Below are 25,320 nucleotides of genomic sequence, written 5' to 3'. Positions count from 1 at the left end.
GAATCCATGGGGACAGTCTAAATCATCACAGCGGTATCCCTGGGTAAAGGGGGAAGCCACTGTTCCAGTGTATATACCTTTGTCATGTGGTTAAATGTTTTCAATGTAACCAGCTGGTCCTAGTAAGATATTGTTCAACATGTTAGGGAGGTAGTGGACATAGTTAAAACCATACAGTTAACTAAAGCATTCAACACAATTAATTTAGGAATGCCAGCAGTATCTTATTTCACATTGCTTTTATTTGCTGGGGGTGGGTCATCAGAGGAAATCAGAATACCCCCAAAACAGCATCTGGAGTTAATTTTGGCTTCCCTATTGGATGACAAAATGAAACAACAAAATGTAACTGGGCACACTACAACCAACTGATGCTAAAATTCTTTGATTCCCATTGTATTAATGGGAAAATGAGAATGCTGTTGCTAAACGATACCAACCATGTGGGTGCTTCTTTTTCATCTCCAGTTTTGCAGAATTCCCAGTATTAAAATTATGGATATTTTAGTATAATACTTAATTAGGTTTCTCATATGTGCATTCTTTGATTTATCACTTGTCCTTATATTGGCAGGACAGTCCCCAATTTAGGCAACTATGTCCTATAGGAACATAACAGCTGTACTGTTATTTTTGTAGGAAAAAAGTATTTTCTACTTTTACCCCAAATTACACAGAAAACGAAGAACCCATTTAAATACATTTAACACAATTAAGAGGGAAAAACGAAGATTAGACTTGAAAACTATGAGATAAACAAAAAAGTTACTTGCACTGGAAACGGTGTGAAAGTTCTGCAAAGTTTCTTACTTTTCCAGGAAGTTATCTACTTTGGACATCTAAAACGTGGTAATATACTGCTTCTCAAACATTTGTAGGAGTATGGAACTGTAATAGCTTGTGTTGTAAACCTGAGCCCAAGAAGTCCAAAACTAGATTGCTTATAAATTGTACAGTTGTCTGATGTTCAGGGAGATGAGCAAATCATATTAGGATCTTTCTACATCCCAGATGTTTAGGCTTCCCGACATACAGACAAACTCATGCACACAAATATAAACATGTACAAGTGCACACACACACACACACACACACACACACACACACACACACACACACACTTGAAATTATAGCCAGCAGGTGGTGTATATTATGGAAATACTGAAGTGTACCTTAGAAGACACCTTGTTTATAGTATAGTTCAACAATTCAGTAAGTATGTTTCTGACACAAAGCTTACTTACTAGCAGTTCATCCATACTGGTCTGACATTTTTCCAAATTTATTCTTTTTATGGCCACTCTCTCTTGCCTAGGTTTGCATAAAGCGGCTTGCACAACTGCAGTTGCCCCACTACCTGAAAAATAAACAAATAAACACATTTTTACAGTGCACTGATTATTATTATTATTATTATTATTATAGTTTCAACTTTTTTTCTGTACAGAATTCTAGATGTTTAGAACACAGCTAAATGAAATTGGCTCTGAAAAGCAATTTGAATCAAATGTACTATAGCATATACGTTTATATATATATATATATATATATATATATATATATATATATATGTGTGTGTGTGTGTGTGTATGTACATAAAATGATGTTCAGCTTCAGAATATGCAACTGCAACCTTTGGTTGCAAACTTACATGTATGCTTTATATCAAGCAATACATGGTCTTACATCTACTGTATATGCACAGGTGTTCCCTATACTATACAATACTAGCATCTCAAGACCACATTAAGAAAGAAAAGCATAGGTTACATTTTAGTGTGTATATCCATCTTTAGTGTATGCATAAATGATGATGGATGATTTCTTTTATATAATGTAGATTACTTTTTTCTATATTGTACTTATATTTTTTGTCCTGTCACAGCTGGAATTGATCCACATTTCATTAGTCGACTTATTCAGTTAACAATCAAGCATATGACTATTGCCTTTAACCAGCATTCTTTCCAGTACTTTTTCCAACAATCATTTGCCACCATCAGATGCTTAAACAGTATGCTGGCATCAATGTGGTGGCTTAGACATTCCTGATATGTCTTCTGTAAATAAAGTTGCAAACAACTTATTATCATATCAAAGATGATAAACACCTTCTCCTCCACTACCAACATAGAGAACTCTCCCAAACCCTCTCCAAATTCTCTCTCTTAAATTAGTGCCTACTAACTATATCAAATCCTTACTCACTAAACTTAAACCCTGCTCCTCCTCGGCTGACCATCTGCCTCCCTATTTCCTGCAATTAGCTGCAGAGTCTATTGCTATTCCTGTATCTATCCTAATAAATCGCTCCATCTCAGAATCAAAAGTCCCTTCTATCTGGAAAGAATTCTACACCTTACCTATACACAAGGGAGGTAACTCTACTGATATTTCAAACTTCAGACCTATCGCAATCCTCTCTCCACTATCAAAAATACTGGAAAAATGCATACATAAGCAGATCATGCAATACCTACTATAGGAATCCTTGCTCACACCCACCCAGCATGGCTTTTGCCCTAAGCACAGCACTTCGACTGCCCTAATATCCTTCACTAACACTATCTCACAAGCCAGGGATAAACTTGTTTCTTGCCTATTCCTGGACCCCTTCAAAGCCTTTGATACAGTCTCTCACCCTCTCCTACTATCCAAACTGTCCAACCTCAACTTCTGTACCTCTACTATTACCTGGTTTACCAGCTATCTTACTGACTGCCTGCAATGTGTGAAATGGCTCTCTGCACCCCCCCCCCTTTACCAGTGAAAATGGGTGTCCCCCAAGGATCCATCCTAGGCCCATTACATTTTAATATCTTCACTAATCTCCTACATACCTCCTGTCCTCTGTCATCCCTTATTCAACATGCAGATGATTCTACAGTCATCACCATTTCAGATTCTCCCGATGACCTTATCTCTGCTACTCAAGCATCTTTCAACTCAGTAAAATCCTGACTCTATACTTAACCCATAAAAACAAAACTCCTACTCTTCCTTCCTAAAAACCTCACCCTCCTTAAATCAACCTTTTCAGTACTCTCTATAAATAACTGTATTAAAATAAATCCAGTGGAAGGACATGGTCTTCTAAAAGAGGTTGTTTATGAAATACACTTCTGAAAAAGCTTTACAAAACAATTAAAAAAGCAAAAGAAGAACTGACAAATTGTTGGAACCTTGGGGAAAATTGGAATGCTACCCTAGGCAAACTGGTGTAAGACATGGCTGTACTTTGGCACCGAGACTGATATCACTTGATTGGCTAAACAATGTCAATTCTGTAGTAAAACCCAGTAAATAAATGTGAGTAATGTTTGTTTGGCAACATGGAAAAATGGACAAAACACACACACTCTCCCTATATGCATTACCAGATCTGAAGCATCACTTTTCTTCTCTAAAGCTGTTTTGATAAGTTATTTTGACATCAAATCACTCGAGTCTAGAAACAAAGATCTTATCCTTAACATGGTTAGACTGAAGGCAGAATTGCTTTCTAACAAAAAGCAGAAAAAAGTTGATCCTGTGCATTCCAAGGCCAGCAATTGCAGAAGAGCAGACTATAACTTGACAAATCAAGAAAGTAAGTAAGGGTTTTTAAATAAATTAGTACAATGGGTGACACTGTCCTTACATTTATGACACAGTTACATTGCCCCTAAATCACATTGCATAAGTGAATCATTTCCCTTGCACATATAAATATAGTCCACCAACTAGAGTTGAAAATGGATCATAAGATGGTTTTTGCCTTAAGCATTAGTAAAAATCTGCATCAAAGTCCTAAAATTAAAACTTAAATAATAAATAACTCAAGCAAAGTAAATTATTAGACACTCCGTACACACACAAAACTGCATTAGTAAGCATACTCAATTTGCCTACTATCTTGATTACAAATCTTTCTTTGCTAACAGCAGGAAAGCATCACTGAAACTTTCCTTTTTTTATTCAATCAAAATTTGTTTTACCTTAAGACTTACTTTACATTACTGTCCTGCTGTAACTGTAGTCTTTGGTACAGTGATAACAAAATATTGGGGCACCATTATTGGATTCATAAAAGTTAGTGCAGCAGCATAAGGCACACTGTACACAAGCCAGGTTGCAATGCTCTACTAAAACGGGATTCATAATCACACACACAATCACAGTACAAAAACTAATTATTACTGAATTTGCATGACTATGAATCATTCAGCTGGTCAGTTTGAATAACCATTCAGTTGAATGGCATGCCAACCCGTGCTAGTGTACAGTACAGGCACCTAGCAGATCACACACAGTCTCACTCTCACTATAGTAAAATCATCTTTGATGTCTTTTACCATATTGTTGTTCAGATGCCTTCTTTAAGAATTTTATTTATTAGTAGTGCCACAGAGCATGCTATACAAGTTATTTATTTTTTTGATAATTGGAGGGTGATTATTCACTGAGGCAGATGCATGATCTTTTAGCTTCAGAAAAAGTATCTTCTTTACTGTTTTAGGCTTAAGGGCAAACTGTGCTTAAAGAGTGTGCTTACTGTGAGGGTTTGCTGGTGGAGTGTTTCTAACAAATGAATTTGAAATAGATGGAAAAAGTTATACTCCAAAAAGCTGCTAGTCAGTCCCGAGTTTTTCCTTGTAGTTGTGAGTTATAGTCTTTCATTTTTGGAATGCATGGCCTCTCTCTGACAAGGGATCACAACTCTCCAAATTGTTTGTGGGGCTTCCATGATGAATCCTTACTTTTCAGTAGCTGCCTTGTACTTCTGTAAATAGTGAGTAATATAAAGTTTCTTACCTGTTATGGATGGTGTATACTTGCCTAATAGAAACAAAAGTGTTGGTGACTATATGCAGAGCATCATTGGTGCTACTGGCTGTACCATACATAGGTGACGTTGATTGATTACATTTTCTGTTTTATGATCTCCAGTGGTAGGTTTGATCCAGTCATGTACTATGATACTTTTATTTTTTAAGCAGCTGGCAGTTTATTTTTTATATTGTGAGTGCAGTACATCTTCAGAATGCCAGGGTACAGGATTCAGTCTGGACCTCATTGTACAAACTGTCTGCAGAGAATTTGCATGTTCTTCTCATTTCTGGTGAAGGTTTTTTTCAGATATTCCAGTTTTCTCAAATGTCATTATATATTGCATCAATCCTTGCTTCTGTAATCCAAGTCATGGCTAAAAAGGGTCCAAGGACTAGTTCACTTTATTAACGAGGTATTACATTTGTAAAGCTAGATTGTGCTCATTGAGATGGTTTGTGAAGATTCCAATGAGGATGTAATTCCCCCACTTTTTATAAAGATTTTATATCATAAACATTTCAGTACAATAATATTCATTACATACCATCACATAAGAAATAAGGTAAAACAAACATTATTCAGCATTCTAGATGCAATATAAAACTGTATGACATATTTAGTGTCATCATTCAAAATTCAAACAATCCAACAAGTGGCGTAACTACATTAGAAGCGCCCTGAGGCAAACTTTTCCTAGGCGCCCCAACACCCCCCCCCCCCGGGAACCCAAGCCATCGAGATGACCGAAGCAAAAGAAATCACATATAGTCACATTCTCTTGACCTATGACAGTGGCATAAAACACTGAAATCTGGAGACGTGCTATTTCAGCAAAATGTAAAAAAAAAAAAAATTATAAAACAGTACATTATATAGATACCAGAATGTGAATTGTACCTCCATTGTTCAATCCTACTCCTAGAATGACTTCTTGCGGGCTTTGTTATCAGCAAAACTATCAATGATCTTGTCAGTGTCCACGTCTTCCAGGCGTCGGCTCTCAATCGACAGAATGGCTAAAGAACTAAGTCGAACCTCAGACATTGTACTACGCAAGAATGTCTATCAACTTCAACTTCGAAAAACTTCTTTCAGCACTGGCAACTGTCACAGGAAGTGTCAGATACAGCAAACAAGCAGTGATTATATCCGGAAAGCTGGAAGATGATTCTGAATGAGTTATCAAGATGAATTCGGGCAAGTCCTTGATAGATTTCAGCGCTGACAATGTGACACTGAAAGTCATTTTGAGCAGGAGCAGTTGGTCAGACAGCTCATCTGAAATGTCATCAGAGTACTCCATGATCAGACTCTTCGACAACTTTAGCAGTTCGTCATCATTCGTTTCAGTAATTGTCATAGGTTTCAAGCATGTGAAGACTTGGTCAGTATCTCGCAGTGACTTGAATCGTGTTGGTATCTGGACAATGGCGTAGTTGATGATTCTGTTGAACACTTCGACCTTATAGTGCTGTTCTGCTGACTCCAGTCTGCAGTCATTTGAAAGTTCATCGTGAAACTTCTTGGCACGAGAAACCCTCTCTGAACTGTCAAACTCAGATGGCATGCCCCAACTTTGAGCTAGCTCCTTGGCCGAGAACAAAACAGTATCCCAGTTGTTGCAAAGTTCACTCAGGTCCTTCAGTAGTGATTCCAACAGAACGCAAACAGATGTGACATCGGATTTTTGTGACTGCATTTTCTTGGAGATAATGTCTAGTGGTCCCAGAATGGGCGACAGTAAAACAATGTTCATCATTGACGAAAAGCGTTCAAAATATTTCTTCAGCGACGATGCCTCGCCTTTCTCATTACTGTCCTTGCCAGTCAGTGACAACACAGTGAACAGTTTCATCACATCGACAAACTGGCTGCGAAGAGCTATCAAGGCTTGATTCCGTGATGACCAACGTGTAGGACAAAGTCGCTTTAATGTAAGTGAGCAGCAGCTACTATCTTTCTGTAAGCGATTCCATCTGCTAATAGCACTGAGGAATACATACAGCTTTTCCAGCATGTCAAAAAAGTTCTGAATGTCCTTCACGTTCCTAACAGCATCGTTTATGACTAAATTTAATGCATGAGCACTGCAGTGAACATAACAGGCCTTTGGTGCTTTCTGTTTCATTAAAGACTGGACACCCTTGTAAGCACCACTCATGTTGGCGGCTCAGTCATATCCTTGACCGCGAATCTTCTTCATGTCAGCGACACTTTCAATTTCCTTTGTAATTACGGATGCCAAATCTTGACCCTTCTGGCTTTCAACATCGGTGAACCCCAAGAACAATTCCTGGATATGCAAGCTTACCAGCCTCCCTTCGTCATTCTTTTTGACAGTCACATACCGAAATATTTTGCTCAACTGATCCATCTTTGAGCAATCCACTGTTGTATCCATTATAAGAGGTACAAACAGTGCGTCGGCCATTTTGTCTATGATCTGCTGCTTTACCTCTCTTGCCAGAATGTAAATGATTTCATGTTGAATCGACCCGCTCAAGTACTTGGTGGTTCCTTTTGGCTGCTTCAGCGAGTTTTCCAAAACAGGATCGTACTCGGCAATTAAGTGAATGAATTCCAGGAAACATCCTCATGAGCCGGGCCTGTTGTCATCAGTGTAGCTGTCGTTTTCACGGTGACCTCGAAATGTGATGTTGCATTTTGACATGGTAATGATCAGATTCACTATGCGATCCAGAACACAGCGCCAGTACTTACGGTCTTGCATAATCTGTTTGTCGGTCAGGACATCGACAGTGACATTGTTCTTCCAATTAGTAAAAATCTGACAAGCTTTTGTGTGGGTCGCTGAATTTTCATGTATCTGTATGGAACGTGACAAATTCTTCCAGTTACAAGTACCGTCAGTCCATGAATCAACAGTTCTGATCGGTGATGCAAACAGCCAACATGGAATGCAGTAGCACTTGTCACCAGTAGGGCAACCATGTTCTTCTGAAACTCAAGCCAGACTTTGTTTTGCGTGTGTAGAAATGTTCCTGGAAGCTGCAGCCTTTATTAAGACCTTCTGCCTGTTTCGGGAATGGACCAGGCAGCTGCAATGCACCACCCATCACAACAAATCTCTTTTCAAAAGCGCTTAATGTCTTGCTTCCAAAATATGCTCGGTCAGCAGAGGGCGGTAGCAATTCTATCGATGCACTTGATTCTGGTAGTTGAGCCTCATGTTTAGGAAAATTCTGTTCATTCAGAGCATCATCAGATTCGGAGTGAGTACTGGCATTCTTCTGATCGTCCTCTGGCTGACTAATATCTTCATTCGTTATCCCTTGTCCTTCTTCCCGCTGTTCCAAAGTCGCACTACAAGACGCTTGTGGAGCAATAAAGTATGCGCTCAGTTTTGGTATTTTCAGCAGTTCACTTTCTGCAACCTCTTTCTGTCTCTCTCGCTTTCTACGCTGAGCGCCACTAAGCTTTTTCTTGCCACCATTGCGGGAATTCATACTCATCCTTCTGTCTGGATGCAAAGCAGTCAGAGCAACATACCACTATGCCAAATCAGCTGCTTTGTGAAAGAAAAATACTGTGTTACCACCATACATTTTACTACCAAGGTCCCTGTGCAAAACAGTCAGAGCAACATACCACTATATATATATACCTGAATGAGGAAATCATGTGTCTCATCTGACATTTTCTGTTGTGTAGAGACAGTGATAGTGCATTGTAGAAGAGAAGCTGGATGATGCAAGATAAGCAGCCCCCCCCCAGATATATACTATGTCACCTCACCTCTGCTCTCTTGTAAATAAAATAATGCAAGGATAATGCAGTTGATGCTATCAGATGCACAAATATCATAAGAAGACTGACCACATTCAAAGAAAATTCATTTTGCCAGTGGCAGATAAATATTAACTCTGGGCTGTCTTCAAAATCATAGGCCCCTTGAACATGAAACATAGACATGCTCTTTGATACACCTTCCTGACTGTATTACATTATATTCCTTGTACAATATAGTACAGTTGTTAGAGGGCATTTTAAGTGTATTGTTTTGAACATTTTTCCAGTAAACAATGAAACAAAATGCATACACCAATGACAAAACTGCCCAATTCAGAACATTTCCATCATAAAAAGTCTACTCAACCTTCTATAGTCCACCAGTATCAGTAAATATGCACAATCTCTGAAGTAGTACAATCCACATTAAAGAAATCTGTAACTAATAAAGAGGTTGCTGCTAGCAAACAACTTTATATGTCATTGTTTCATCTACAAATAAAGTGCCTGTTGCCCTTGAAGAATAAATTGCCTTTGTTGCATACATTAAAAACATAAGCTAGTAACACCGCAATAGGGAATGGATAGCAAACTGATAACAGGTTCATAGTTACTAGGTATCTTTGCCAAGAAGGACTGCAGCATCCACCCCCTTTACAACACAGTACAGTATCAGCAATGCATCTACCTACTGTGGGAGTAGAACCCACAGCCTTCAGCATCAAATATAGCCCCCAAACATTCAGTGAATTCAGTTCTCACCACAGCTCTCAACCTCTTAGCAAAAAACACCCGGACAAAACCAGTAATGGGGGAATATAGCCCCCAAACATATTCAGTGAATTCAGTTCTTACCATAGCTCTCAACCTTAGCACAAAACCTGGATGAAGCCAATAACAGGGGGAATACAGTCCCAAAGATAGGGATACATTTCAAATATCCATCTTATACACTTAGAAAATTGCTAGAATAAAAGCTTTTGTGTTACCATGCACTTTCTGAAGAATATGAAGTCCGATATTCAAATGAGTGTCATTTTTTTTAACATTTGTTAACCAGGAAAGTCTGACTTGGAACAAAAGCTAATTTTTAGCAGAGGCCCAGAGAGAAACACGCCAGACACACACACACACACACACACACACACACACACACACACACACACACACACACACACACACACACATCTCTCACTCTGAAATCCCACACAAACACCTCTCACTCTGAAATACCACACACACACCTCTCACTCTGAAATCCCACACACACACCACCACTGAACAAACAGAATGTTCACCTACAGCAAAACAAAATGGCTTTCATGGATTTTGTCATAGTACAGCAAACCCTATCATTTTCACAAAAATGCACAGTACATCCAGCCACAGTGTTAGGTGTAGATGTATTTAGTAATGAACACTTTCTTAATCTCATATTAGCACAACATGAAGATTTTACAACTTGACTAATGTGTATGGCAACAAATAGACCTAATCTGAAGCTTGAAACTTTGAATACTGACTGCAATATCAATTTATTGCCATTCAGTGCAATTAAATAATCATAGAAGAATTTGAAACCAGGTACCACATTTATATATTGTATCACTACCTGTAACTTCTACAATAATTTCATCTGTACCTTTCTCTGCCAAAAAGCACTACACACAAATACAAATATCTGTCTGTACATTAATTAATATATATATATATATATATATATATATATATATATATATATATATATATATATATACATATATACATATATACATGCATCTATATATGGGGCCCTCTCACTCTGAAATCCCACACACACACACACACACACACACACACACACACACACACACACACACACACACACACACACACACACACACACACACACACACACACACCTCTCACTCTGAAATCCCACACACACACACACCTCTCACTCTGAAATCCCACACACACACCTCTCACTCTGAAATCCCACACACACACACCTCTCACTCTGAAATCCCACACACACACCTCTCACTCTGAAATCCCACACACACACCTCTCACTCTGAAATCCCACACACACACCTCTCACTCTGAAAATCCCACACACACACCTTTCACTCTGAAATCCCACACATGCACACCTCTCACTCTGAAATCCCATCTTCCACACATTACTCACTCTGAAATCCCATCTTCCGTCCGTCCGTCCGTTTCAGTTCCCGCTCGCAAGTAGTCCTCGACTAAACTGTACCTCTCGCTCGCAAGTAGTCCTCTAAACCGTCCGTTTCGGTTCCCGCTCGCAAACTTGAAAATAAGTGCTGCACTGTGCGCGATGATGTCAGGACGCCCGCGGCCCACGACTACACTTCTTAAAGAAGAATGCCCTAAAAAAAAAAAACTATTTTTTTAAATTAAATGCCCTGCTCAAAGTGCCCCCTGCCGCTTGGTGCCCTGAGGCAATTGCCTCACTTCCCTCTCCCTTCATCTCCCTCAGAAGTTATCACCATCCATAGCTATACGTTCCATAAAACCCTAGTGCTGCATACTCCATAATTGCACTCCTATATTATAATATAGTCTCACTTTTTACCACTCTCTCTCTCTCTTTTTCTCTACCCACATTCCTGTGTACAAATCAAACAATTGTACCCTTCTATATTCAGTAGAAATGATGGTAACATTTTACCAATACTTTTTTTTGACGTGCCCAAAGCTTTTGACAGTGTGTCACCTCACATTCTTCTACAGAAATTCTTATACCTAGGAATTAATGACCAAGCTCTAACATAGCTCAAGAGTTACCTCTTAAACATATTTCTAGCAGGTGGATGGCAGAAGAACCTGCCAGCTTATCTTCCCATAATTGTCAGTGTCCCCCAAGGTTCAATATTGAGGCCCATTCTCTTTAATATCTTCATCAATGATCTTTGCACGAGAACTAAAAATACTTGTCTAATTAAGTACACTGACCACTCTACCCTGGTATGCTCAGCCAAAAACTTAAAAAATCTACAAAAAAAAAAAAAGATTCCCCCACTTCTGTAGAGACCCAACTCACTAAATCACAACTGCTTCTTAACCCCCCAAAAAACAAAACGTATCCTTTTCACTCCCAGATAGCTAATTACCCAAAATAATTCCTTCTCCATTATCTCCACTAATAAAAATCAAGTGCATTCCTTACACAAAAATGCTAGGTATATACATAGATGAAAATCTAAAATCTGGCTATCACATACAGCACAAAATTAAAAAAAAAAAAAAGAAAACACGTCAAAAGCTCAGCACCCTCTATTGATACTCATTCTGCACGTTTACTACACACCTATCTTAAAAAACTTACAAGCCTCTCTACTCAGCAAGACAGACAGCTGCTACAACAAGATTACTAATTTCATTGCCAACTTTCCCTTTATGGCGAGAACTTCCCTAGTTAGAAAGTACAGTTGCGTAAAAATCTTACCATAACAGTAGATGTCCTTCTTTTCAATGTTGCAGTATTCTTCACCTAAGGGATCTCCTGCCATGGATAGCCCAATGTCCAGTCAGTATACCAAAGCCTTTAGGTCTTTTAGGTGTTGTACATCACATGTATGCTCCCCGTGCAAGACATAGGGCATTAATGTGACATACAGATGCAAACAATCGGAACGGAAAAAGCCCCAGGAGGAACAGAATATCCTAGGGGACAAAGAACAAGTGCATCCAAAAGAAAAAAGGAAGAGGGACCCTTCAGTCAGAAGGGCAACAAAAATACAATGCAAGAGGAAGGACAGAGGGGGAAGAAGGGAGAGACCGAATACTGCAATAGTGAGAAGGACATCTTCTTTTATGGTAAGATTTTATACTTTATTATATCCTTCCATATCACTGTTGCAGTACTCTCCACCTAAGAGACAGTGCAAGAGCTTAAGAGGAAGCCCAAGGGTTTAAGATGAAGCCTGGAAGGATGAAGGCACAGAAGAGTTCTCCATAATGCTATGCAAATCCCGCCTTGACCCTGGAAATAACAGTCAGCTTATAATGTTTTGTGAAAGTATGATCACAGGAACAAGTGACACCCTCAAGAATGGAATTGGTAGCCAAACCATGGAAAAAGGCACAAGAGGAGGCAACTGCCCTAGTAGAATGTGTCTTTATAGCTGAGGAAAGACATTTGCTATGAAAAGGAACAAAAGGAAATGGCCTTAGAAATCCAGGAGGAAATGGTTTGCTTAGAAACAGCCAATCCCAAAGTCATGGGAAGCAAAGAAACAAAAATGTGAATAACTTTAGCATCATCTAAATAATATCTGAGCTGCCTATGCAATCCAGGGTGTGAAGAACCTTATCAATGACATACTGCAGAGAAGGAAAAAGGGAAAGGAGATGAATAGACAGATTAAAGAAGAACTCATTGACCATCATGGGCATAAAAAAGACTCATACGAAGAGACATTCTGTCTCTATGAAAAACTAAAAAGGAGGAATAGCCATGAGACCCCAACATTCAGACTCTCTCTTGGAGACGTAGGAGCTAAAAGAAGAACAGGCGTCCAAGTACAATGCTGTAAGGAAGCTAAATAGACATGCTCGAAAGGAGCCTCAGTCAATTTTTCAGGTACAAAATTGAGGTCCTAAGAAGGTAGAACAGGCTGCCTGGGAGGCCTGATATGAAGGATACCTTTAAGGAACTGTTTAACCTCAAACCTAGAGGCCAGAGGAGGATTCAAAGGTAGACAAGCAGAAATTGCTGACAGGTAAGCTTTAATTGAAGAATTTGCCTACCCAGCAGGGAGTAGCTCACACAAATAAGAAAGAACCAGAGGAACATCCACAGATCAGTGCCTCATCATCAGGATCCCCTAAAAGAAAATCTTTTCCTTTCGGGCATATAATATTTTTGTTTAGTGGATGCCCTAATCTCCTGCAGAACATGGAGCATGTCCTCAGAAAAGAGATGCATAAAATGGATCAAAATCCTATCATATACAGTATCATTTGAAGAGTGGACAGGTGAGGAGTGACAAGAAATTCCTTGTCTTGTGTGAGAAGATCCAGAAAGTGAGGTAACTTTCGGTGAAGTCCCTTGGCCAAGTAAGAAAGAATGGGGCAACCAGTGGTGCCTGGGCCTTAAGGGAGTCTCCAGCAAGATTTGGGGAAGAGTCCTGCAAGAGTCCTGCATGATCTTATGCAGAAATCATGGTAACAGAGGAAGGAGGAGGGTACAGAAACATTCCCTTCCAAGAAAAAGACAGGGTGTCCACTTCTCAAGTAAGAGGACTTGGGACTTTGGAACAGAATAGAGGAAGTTGTCTGTTCAGAGGGAATGTGAAAAGATCTACCTGAGTATTGTACCCCCAATGGACAATGTCCAGGAACACATTTCTGTGAAGCATCAATTTGCAAGCCTGTGTTCTGGACCTGCTCAAAGAGTCTGCTACTGCTACGAGATTGTGCTCTGAAGAAATGTGAACCACCTGAACAGTCACTTTTCATATTGGACAGTTAGATCTCAGACCTGAAGAGCTAGTCTGTAAAGGAAATAGGATCTTTTGCCCCCTTGCTTGTTGCCATAGCATACAACTGTGGAGGTATTGTATGTAAAGACTGAGAGGCCTCGGATGAAAGAGGGAATGAAAAGCATCAGCTATATCCCTTGGCTGTCACATACAACAACTATCCAGTTTTGAAATTTGGGACTAAAACCTGACTTAAAAAAACTGTTAACACTGCCTCTCCATGGAGTCAAATTCTGTCTTGATATTAAACAGAATCACTTCTGCTCCAGTTTACAACTCTAGTTGTACCTGTTCCACAAATCTGTTGAACTGCAGCCAGCTTGCCTTTACTGTACAGTCTTTGACCTCATTCCACCAACACCAGCATAAACTTTTCTAATCTCTCTTGGCTAAGAGTGCTGTAGAAGCTTTACATATCAAAGTGATTGGTCTGTAGTCCCCTGGATAACTTTTATCCTGACCGCCTTTGGGAATGAAAACTATAGTAGCCTTAGCAAAAGATTCAGGGAGTACAGTTTTCCTCCATTGTACTATATAATCTGTTTAAATATTCAAACATTGAAAAGACAAAAGCTTTATAAAATTCTGCCAATCCTTGGAGCATTGTTCACTTTTTGTTTAAGTGTAGCTTCTGAATTCTCACATACCCCTGTCTCCTCATCAAGTTCATCATGTACAGCCTGGGGTATAATCTTTTCCCCCATATTTTTAAGTAGCCCCATATATGTCATTGTCTGGTTTCACTTCTGTAATGGATAACTTACAGTGTACTAAAATATTCTTACATTACATTCTTAACTTCTTCTCTATTTGCTATCATATTTCTTTCTTTCTTCCCCTCGTTTCTCTAATGAACTCTTATATTTGTTTATATTTCACATTTTGTGCCAGCCACTTGCCTAAATCTTCCCCAATATACCCCCAGAGGTTCTGTTTATTTGTAAGGTCTCATCTCTATCACAATTGTTTCAACTTCCATAATATGGGCTACAAGTCTCCTTAAGCCATATCTCTTTACATTTTTGTTATTTTCATCTGCTTCTTTTTGAAGCTGTTTTTGACATGCCTCCCATTTTCTAACATTTCTCTCCTCCTCCTCTGTCATCAAATGCACTGCAAGACTTATTAAATGCCCACAAATAGCACACTTCACTGCATCTCACCAAATCATGTCCCATCTGCTCATCATTCACATATTATGTATTACAGCCTAGGACCAACTCTCTTCTTTTGTGCTCTTAACATCTTTGCTGCACGCCCTGCTGCCAAGGTTTCCTTCTCAGTCTTTGGCTTCTATTATGTTTTACAATGTCAACCTTCACTGTTATATGAGCATGGCCAGAAAGCCACCCGTCGTCTGTTTACACTTGCACTTGTAGGAACCCCTTCTCCCATCATCAAAAATCTATTTAAAAGTTTAGCTTGCATATCTGCTCCTCTAGGGAAGGTATATTCCTGCACTTCAAAGTGTCATAGTCACCAAATCTCTCCCTATCCTTCAACTTCCCCTACTGCCTTACAATCTTTCCAGCCAAAACGTCTATCCATTTTACAATTGACTGCTACATTAAAAATCTCTCCCTATAAGTTCATGTTCACATTCTGGCCATACCTCTTGCTATACAGCATATAAAGCCTCAAAGGAGATGGGAACATCTTAGTTTGGGCAAAGCAACCAGTAGTTTTAAAGTGCATAAAGCGCTTTTCATAATCAAACTTCTTCAGATGCACCTGAAGAAGTTTGATTTTATTAAATGAAAAGCGTTTTATGCACTTTAAAACTACTGGTTGCTTTCTGAAGCCATTTTTTTTTTCTCTTTTTAGTAGTTTATTTTGTGTTTTTTCATCTTAGTTTGGGCCACAGACTGCTTCAACATTCCTCTCTTGACTCTCTATATCCAAACAGTACAATTCTGTAAGTAGGCTACCACAATAGAAGATGTTCGAATAATCATTGCTGCAGTAGCCTAATCTGTAGGGGTTATATCATGCAAAGGTTATAATAGCTGGCCAACTTCCGAACTTTCAGGACACCTTCCATTAGACTAAATTTTAGTCAGTTCAAGCTGAGCTGATTAAAAAGACAAGTTTAGGTGCAAAACTCTTAAGAGCTTTCATGCCAATGGAGAGGTAGGTTGATCCTTGAGAGACCATTACTAGAAATAGTAAAAAATAAATGTCCACGCCCTGGCATAAAAAGTGCATGAAAAACAAAGGGAGATGAAGGATGGAAGAGAATACTGCAGCAGTGATCATTGGAACATCCACCATCTCTTATGGTAAGTTTACTTACATAACTGTACTACATTTTTAAGACTGATCACTTCTGCAACAGCCTAAACTATACACGTTGATTACCATAGCTTAAAACAACTGAGCGGTAGAAGGAAAAAGATCCAGTTGTCCCAGGAGAATGGCCCTAGCAAAGCCTGACAAAGACCTGGAGAAAGAATATAGCTTGAAGTGTTTTGTAAAAGCATGTTAAGAGAACCAAGATTCTGTTTCATGAAGACTTCTAGAGTCCATCCCTTTGTAAAAAGTCATAGACGAAGCCAAGGTCATGCAGAATGTGCCTTGACGCTGCTTGAAATATATTTTTTGGGTGAGAAAAACAAAAGGTAATAGCCCGAAACAAAGAATTGGAAGCAGTATGTTTTGACACAGGTTGTTCCTTTTTCTTACCTTCACAAGAAATGAACAACTGATCAAAAGTTCTGAAATATTTTGTTTCTGTCAAGATAGTACCAGAGTTGTCTGTGGACATCCAAGGTATGAAGTATCCTTTTCCCTCATTGTGTAGTTCAGGAAAGAACATGGGGAGATGGATAGTTTGGCTTAAATTAAACTCGGATACCACTTTAGGCATAAAAGAAGGATTACTTCTCAATGAAACCCTGTCACTATGGAAAATGAGATAAGAATGACTGATTGATTGACCATAAGAGCTTGGAACTCAGATACTCTTCTTGCAGAGGTCAGAGCAACTAGCAAAGCAGCATTCCACAGTAAGAACCTCAAGGCAGACAGATGAGCTGGTTCAAATGGAGCAAATGATATCATCTCTAACACAAAGTTAAGATCCCTTGGAGGGGCCAGTGTTTTTCTTGGAGGTCTGCCTCTTATGCAACCCCCCCTTTCAAAAACATGTTGACATGGGAATTCCTCCAAAGAGGGGGATCCATGGGCAGATATGCTTAAGTGGCCTACAAATAAACCTTGCTAGAGAAGTAAACCAGGCCATAAGAAAGTAACTCACAAAAAATACTGCAAAACTATAGAAACACTAGGTTATGTTGTTAGCACCAATTAGAAACCCTTTTCCATTTGCTTAATATATGATTTTCTAAGAGCAGGCTCTCTTGCCTACCTTAGTACCTGCTGCACATCCACAGTAAACAGGTACCTAAAAGCTATTAAGATTCTGTCATCCATACAGTTTAAGTTGTTTGGGGTTTGGAATGTATGAAACACCCCTGTTCTTATGTGAGAGTAGATCAAATTTGTCAGGACGCCTGCAGTAATTGCACCTGGCTATTTCCCAAAAGAAGGGAGAACCATGGTTGCCTGAGGCAGAATGAAGTCACCACAATGATCTTGGAGGATTCCTTCTGAATCTTCAGAAGTACACTGGGTATTTTAGTGGAAAGGGTAGAAAAGCATACAAGAACATTCCTGTCAAAAGAAAAGAAAATGCATATGTCTTCCAGGGCTTCCTGCATGGAGTCCTGAAGAAGAATTGTGCCAGTAGATCGATCATCGAGAAGGTAAAAAGATCTAGTTGAGGAACTCCCCACAGATTTATCAAATCTTGGAAGACCCCTGATCTCATTTATCTGTCATACAGTTTTCCTCTAATAGAATGTAGGAAGCCAGTATAATAAGATTGTGCTGTAAAGCTATGTCCCATGCTAAACTGGCTACTCTACATAGTGCTTAAGACCTGGTTCCCCCTTGCTTATTTATGTACTACTTCACTATGGTATTGTCTGTACATACCTCCTAAGAATTTAGTACAAGAAATCTGGACAAGCCCTAAAATAATGGGGGACAAAGGCCTCAAGATAGGGACAGATTTTAAATACTGCTCTTATAAACTTAGAAAAGTTGTTGTAACATAGCTCTCAAACTCTTAGCACAAGAAATCTGGACAAACCTAAAATAATGGGTGGATAAATGGCCAAAAATGGGGACAGATTTTAAATATTGTTCTGATAAACCTAGAAAGTTGCTAGAATAACAGCATTTGTGTTAGCGTGCATTTTTCAGAGGATATGAAGTATGAAACAAGTGTGATATTCAAATGTATGTGATTATTTATTGACTTGAACCTACTGTGATCTGCCAGAAAACCACAAATTGTACGGGGAACAGACCAAAAATATAAGGCAAAAATCTGGACATTCTGCGAAAATCTGCACAGTTGACAGGTATGTGCTAGAACAAGAAGATTTGTGTTAGCATGCATTTTCTGAAGGATATGAAGTCTGAAACTCAAATATATGTAATTATTTAGTGACTTTAGTCTTTAGTGATTATCCAGAACACCACAAATTTTATGAAGAACAGACCAAAAATACAAGGCAGAAATCTAGACCTTTTGTGAAAATTTAGACAGTTGAAAGGTATGCCTAACTACTTGAAGTGGTCTGGGTATCAAAGGTGATTCAGAGAGTTGAGTGCCTTAATAAGGGAATGTACGTGCTTGTGTCTGTCTTTGCTTGCAAATTTATCCCACTTGACACAGCTTCTCAAGCACAGTTTGAGGTGTCTGTGATGACTGACTGCTTTGGAGATAACAGGGAGAGGGGAGACCTGGATATTAGATGACTCAACCAAGTGACTTCTCTTCTCACAAATCCCAGAACTGGAATCTGGGAAGATAATCGGTGTTGATGCTGGAAAAAGAGACTTCAGATACTATTGTATCTTCATCATGTGAAGTCTTGCCAGAGGTATCATGAGAATCATAGATGCCATGAAACACAGAATTCTGAAGTATTCCTTCACAATGGCTGATGTCTTGAGTGGAAAAGCCCTGGAATAAATCTAAATATAGATTTTATTTCCTGGGCAAGAAAAGTTCTTTGTACTGAGGTGTCAAGAAGACACACCAAGAACACAACCCTGTGTGATGGAGTGAAAAGCACGTCCATTACAATATAAACCCTTTGCTACAGCCATTTTACAAAATACAGATTGTGAGGGCTTTGGTGTCCACCCCAAAAGTTATTAAGTACTCAAACCCTTACCTGGCTTATTCAGCCAGCCCAACATTGTACGTAAACTTTTCATGCTGCTTGGTGTATTAGGAGGTTTGGCAGTATCTGTTATTTTATTTGGCCTTTCGCTATACCCTTGTGGCTTTACCCAAAGGTTTCCATTTATCTACTTGGTGCAAACTCAGATCATCTTCCTGCCTTAGAGTGCACTTCTCTATACTTGAGTTGATGACAAAGTGGGCTTTGTCTTTTTGTACAACTTTCCCTTTGCTTTCTATGTGGATGTGCACTTATGGTTTCTGTTTGCAAACACTGTTTTTCACCCATGTGTGAAGGTTTAGAGGACAGAATAACCTGCTACACAGTTCTGGGAAGAAGTCCATCTCTTACCACTTCCTCTTAGTCCCTTTTAGCTGACAATTCCAGCTGGAGAGATGAATCTTCAATTCTGCCCCCTCCTTCGATACCCACCTCATCATCTCACCTACTTACTTTTATCTCAACCTCTCCACTATTAGAACTTTTTCTACTTATGTTTTTCTTGATTATTTTAGTTTATACCCTTCCTCCTTCTCTTCCTGTTCTAGTGACATCCTACCGCATTAATGCCAATATTCATATACTGAACCTATATACATTATCACTGCTCTTGTATCTCTAGCTATTACATGTTAACATGTCTTTTACTTATGTAAACAACTTCTGAGGAACAGTATATGACACATATCTTCACTATTTGTCTCAATACTACCTGCAATGTAATGCTTAAAACATTTATTTTTTATTGTTATTCATTGAAAGTATGTATTTTATGTGGAGTTTTTCTCCCCGGGCTGCCACTGAAAATGGGACTTTTCCAATAAACAGAAGACAATACATACATACGTTAAATAAATACATATTTTGATGCCCCACTGCACAGCTTATAAATCTTGCTACATAGCAAAAATGCAGTTTTGCTGCTTGTTAATCAAGTTTTCAGGCCTGAGTCTATAGGAAAACTGCTGCATATCTAAACTTTTTTCCATAATTTCCTTCTCCGTAAGCTCAGCTGTCATATTCAAAGTTGGCTGGGTGATATTAGCAATATCTTTCACTATCTTACATGGCATTCTCTTGCTTAGACTTTGCTTGAATGTAATCTGTCTCCCAGGACAGCAGAAGTTGGTGTTGATAATGGGGACCAGAATGAAGATATCAGGAGGGACAGAACAGAATATGAAGACTGCCTGGGTCCACATGGATGGGGCAACAGGAATAAAGAAGAAAAGGCCATTCTAGACATCTGCCTGGCAAATGACTTGATGCTGGCCAACACAAGATTGCATACAAGGGTGGCTAACATACAACAAAGCTTTCAGATATAAACTACCCTTCTTCATGTATGAAGAAGGATAGTTTATATCTGAAAGCTTTTTTGTTTTTTATTAAAATATTTGACGGTGTGGAGTTATACATTTTTCCTGCTTTAAGCTGTTTTGTTTTGTACTTCTCCACTTCACTACTAATTCACACTTTTTGAGAGACTTGTTGACTAACATACAACTCAGGTGGACTACCTGCCAATAAGGAAAATGCACTGGGGTAGAATCAATGATTGCAAAGTCATCCCCAGTGAAGCAATCGACCCACAGCTTAAAAAACTAGTTCCCACAATCAGCTGCAAGAAGCAGTCAGAAAAGGCTCTAAAGTCAACAGAGATTAGGCTGAAGACTTGGAAGTTAACTGGGGAGAAACAACAGTTCAAGGAAACAATCAGGGCTCTAGTACCTCAAGAAGAAAAGGAAAGAAGTGTAATTGAAGAAAAGAATGACAGCACCTCAAAACAGCATGTGTGAGGATAATAGAACATTATATATATATATATATATATATATATATATATATATATATATATATATATATATAGAGAGAGAGAGAGAGAGACAACCCAGGTATGGAAATAAGGTACGTAAGGAATGCAAGAAGTCCCAAAGTCATTAAAAGAAAGAAGTGCAGGAAAAAGTGGGAGATTAAAAAAGCAAAGAAGGCTAAGAAGGAATACTGTTTAGTTACAAGTTTAAGAAAGCAGTTGCAGTAGTGAAGAATGAGTCATCAGAGGCACTTTAAAATTTTCTGGAAAATGACTCAGCAGATGGCACAAAGAACCTCTATCAAGATGCAAGGCAAAGACAGAAAAATAAAGACAGTCATTAGACAACCTTCATAAGGGATGCCAGTAACAACCTGCTCACAAGTCCACAGGACATCAAAGGCAGCTGGAAGGTGTACATTCAGCAGCTAATGAATGAAGAAAACAGAAGTTGTAAAAAAAAGAGGAGCCCACCCTAGAAGAAGTAAGAATAGCACTAAGTAAAATGAAGTCAGGAGAAAAGCAGCAGGCTTAGATGAGGTCACAGCAGATAAAATCAAGATGTTGAGTGAGTTAGGGGAGAAATGTCTCCTTACAGTACTTACAGCAGTATGGAGAGAAAGGTGTATCCCAGATGAGAGAGAATAAGTATACTAATTCCCATATACAATAAAGATAACATTTACAATTGTAAGCAGCACAGAGGCAAATTCCAGTTACACTGCATGAAAGTTCTGGAGAGGGTAATTGATAAATGAACATGCATTAAAGAAAATTAAAATGGGAGACTAGCAGTTCAGATTCAGATCAGGATGTAGCAAAACCAACCCAATGTTTGCATTGATACAGACAGTTTTGAACTAGAGATGAAGAGAGAGTTCAACTGGGCATTCCTAGACATGGAGAAGGCATATGACAAGGTCCCAAGAAAATTGATTTAGGCAGTCCTGTCATGGTTCAAAGTCCCAGAAACCATGACAGAATTAGTGCAGACTATGTGCAAGTATCCAATGACAAAAGTACCAACAGTGTCCAGACTCACAGATGGTTTCCCAGTGGAGGTAAATGTACACTGGGGTTCAGCTCCAAGCCCACTGCTGTTCATACTGGTCAATGACTATATTAGCAAACAGATCAGAGGAACAAATCAATAAAATAGCTGAATCCAGAATATGCAGAATTACAGGCAGGCTCTAAACAATATCTCCAGCAAAGGACAGGGGAATAGAATGCAAAGCTTGAAGGCACATGGAATGAAATGGAGTACAGATAACGCAGATGTAATGGCAGCAAATGGGAGAAATCAGGAGAAAAAGAGAATAGATATAGAAGGGGAAACAGTGGAACAGGTATACAGATTTAAGCACCTGGGAGGGGTGGATGAGGAGTAGGAAAGTCTGGAAGTACAATTGTGTAAGTAAATTTACCATAACAGTAGAAGTTCATATGATCACTGCTGCAGTAGCCTTAGCTATATGGGTTATATCCTGCCAAGGATATAACAGCTGGACAGCGTCCAAATATTCAGGGCACCTTCCATGTGTCCAAATAGTCTGGCAGCTCAAGCTGAGCTGAGTTTATGTCAAGTTTGGGTGCCAAGCCCTTCCGTGCTTTCCTGGCAATAGACAAAGGGAGCCTGAGCCCTGAAAGGATAATGTCAGGAAGGATAAAATAAATAAATAAATAATCACACACTGTAATAAATAACACTAAAAAAACAAAAGAATGGATGGGGGAATTGCTTCTGCAGCAGTGAACATTCGAACATCTACTGTTATGGCAAGTTTACTTCCACAACCGTACTGTGTTTATCATATTGATCACTGCTGCAGTAGCCTTAGCTATATGGGTAGATTACCTAGGTTACTACATTTGGGAGGTGGAAGAAGAGTCCAGGAGCACCCGGAGAATATTCCTTGTAAAGCCTGATCTAGACCAAGAGAAAAAAATCAAGCTTATAGTCCTTAATAAAAGTATGTACAGAGGATCAAGTAGCAGCTTCTGGAATGCTTCTAGAACCCACCCCTTAAAAAGCGGTATTTGAAGCCAAGGCCCTGCCTGGAATAATTTTGCAGTGGCGAGTATAACAAAAGGTACTAGCCTTAAATAACCATTTAGAAATAGTCTGTTTTGATGCAGGCTGTTGTTTTTATTTTAACCTTTGCAAGAAATACACAACAGATGCAAAGGTCTGAAAGATTTACTTTTAAGTTAGTACTTGAGTTGGCTGTGGACATCCAAGTACCATAGGTTCATTGGCAAGTACTAGGTTAGCTGCCATTGTGGGCCATTTTAAGCCTAGTCAATTTCCCCTTCAAAGATGAGAATTAAAACCATATAGCCCTTGTCTGTGTGTCAACACCTTAACCATTATGCCATTCCCCAACCCCCATAAGATTTAGGAAAGAAAACTGTGAGATAGATAGTTTATAATATTGTATACCACTTTAGACATAAAAGTAGTATTACTTCTCAAAGAAACCTTGTTCCTGGGAAAGTGAGATAGGGTTGGTGCGCCATAAGAGCTTGCAAATCAAATACCCCTCTTGTAGTGGTTGGAGCAGTCAGTAAAACTGTATTCAGTGTTAAGAACCTCAAGTCAGCCAGGTTAGCTGGTTCAAATGGAGCAAGCGTTGGCTTCTCTAATATAAAATTAAAATCTCAAGAGGGACCAACCAGTTTTCTTGAAGGCCACTTAAGCAAAACTCCTTCAAAAACATTTTAACTTGAGAATGCACTGAAAGAGGAGGATCTATGGGAAGGTATGCCGAAATGACCAATAAATGAACCTTGACAGAGGAGTAAGAAAGGTCATAAGATTAATTAACCACAAAACAAGGAACAGTGCGAAAATCAACTAATAACCAAAAAAACACACTGTGAGAGGAAAACTAAAGCACCGGACAGCCGAGAACTATTAATAAAATAGTGATTTATTCAACAAGTAATCCAACGTAAAACGTTTAACGAATCACCATGTTTTTCGTCTTTTACACACCAGACTTCATCACTATCTTATTAATAGTTCTCGGCTGTCCGGTGCTTTAAATTTTCCTCTCAGAGTGTGTTTTTTTGGTTAAAGGTCATAAGATCATTACTCACACCAATATTGTAAAACCAGAGAACAAATAATGTTAAATGGGCACTGGTTATGCTGTTGGCACCAACTAGAAAACCTTTTCCATTTGCTAATATATGGTTTTCTAGAAGCAGGCTTTTTCCCTCAGTTAGCATCTGCTACACATCCTTAGTAAATAAATGCCTAAAGGGAGTTAAGACCCAATCCTCCAGGCAGCCAAATGAAGTTGATTGGTGTTGGGGTGCAACACAGCCCTGTTTCTGTGTGAGGAATCTTGGGGTAATTACCCCCAGAAATGTCCAAAGGAAGGAAGAACCACAGTTGCCTGGGCCAGAAGAGAGTCACCACAATGATCTTAGAGGATTCTTTCTGAATCTTCATAAGTTCCCTGGATATTAATGGAAAGGATGGAAAAGCACACCGGAACATCCCTGTCCAAGGAAAAGAAAAGACATCTGTCTTCCAGGCCTTGTTGTATAGAGTCCTGGAGCAGAATCTTGCCAGCTGATTGTTCAGAAAGGAAGCAAAGATCTATTTGAGGTACTCCCTACAAATGGAACACATCACAGAAGACCCTCTGAACTATGTTCCATTCTTGAGGGTCTGCCACTCAATTTTGCTCTGGTGGAATGTAGGATCCCTGTAGAATGAGATTGTGCTGTGAAGCTATATCTCAACTAATACGACTAGTCTGCAAAGGGCATACGACCTGGTTCCCCCTTGTTTGTTGATGTACTACATGACCGTGGCACTGTAGGTGACAACTTGAAGAGGTCCTGGGGACCGAAGATGATTCAGAAAGTTGAGTGCCTTGATCAAGGTATGCATCTCTTTTATATTTCTGTGTTTGCATCACTCCTTCATGTCACATACACCTTGTACTTTTATCCATCCTGAAACTGCCCCCCCCCCCAGCAAAGTCCAAGGTGTCTATGGTGACTGACTACTTTGGAACAAGGAGGAAGAAGGGGAAACCTTGATTTTGGGATATCTGTTGTCACCACCAAGTGATTTCTCTTCTGACAAACCCTAGCACTCGGATTTGAAAACAAGAGGTTTTGTTGCTGGTACCAAAGAGGCTTCAGATACCACTGTATCTTTCTCATGTGGAATT

The 25,320-nt window shown here is 39.2% G+C and overlaps 1 protein-coding gene across 2 annotated transcripts in view; it reads right to left on the bottom strand.

The window, feature by feature from the left end:
* STK39 (serine/threonine kinase 39) overlaps positions 1-25,320 on the bottom strand; it is a 2,138,083-nt gene that overhangs the window by 1,835,074 nt on the left and 277,689 nt on the right. For both annotated transcript variants that reach the window (XM_044075594.1, XM_044075595.1), the window contains exon 2: positions 1,245-1,357. In XM_044075594.1, the coding sequence (XP_043931529.1) occupies positions 1,245-1,357 (113 nt within the window). The remainder of the gene's footprint in view (positions 1-1,244; positions 1,358-25,320) is intronic.

The sequence above is a fragment of the Protopterus annectens genome, chromosome 6.part1 (genome assembly GCF_019279795.1).
Source record: "Protopterus annectens isolate FY-2018-M chromosome 6.part1, PAN1.0, whole genome shotgun sequence".
NCBI classification, from domain to species: Eukaryota; Metazoa; Chordata; order Ceratodontiformes; family Protopteridae; genus Protopterus; species Protopterus annectens.
The sequence above is the reverse complement of the archived record's forward strand: the minus strand, read 5'-3'. Positions and strand labels throughout refer to the sequence as shown.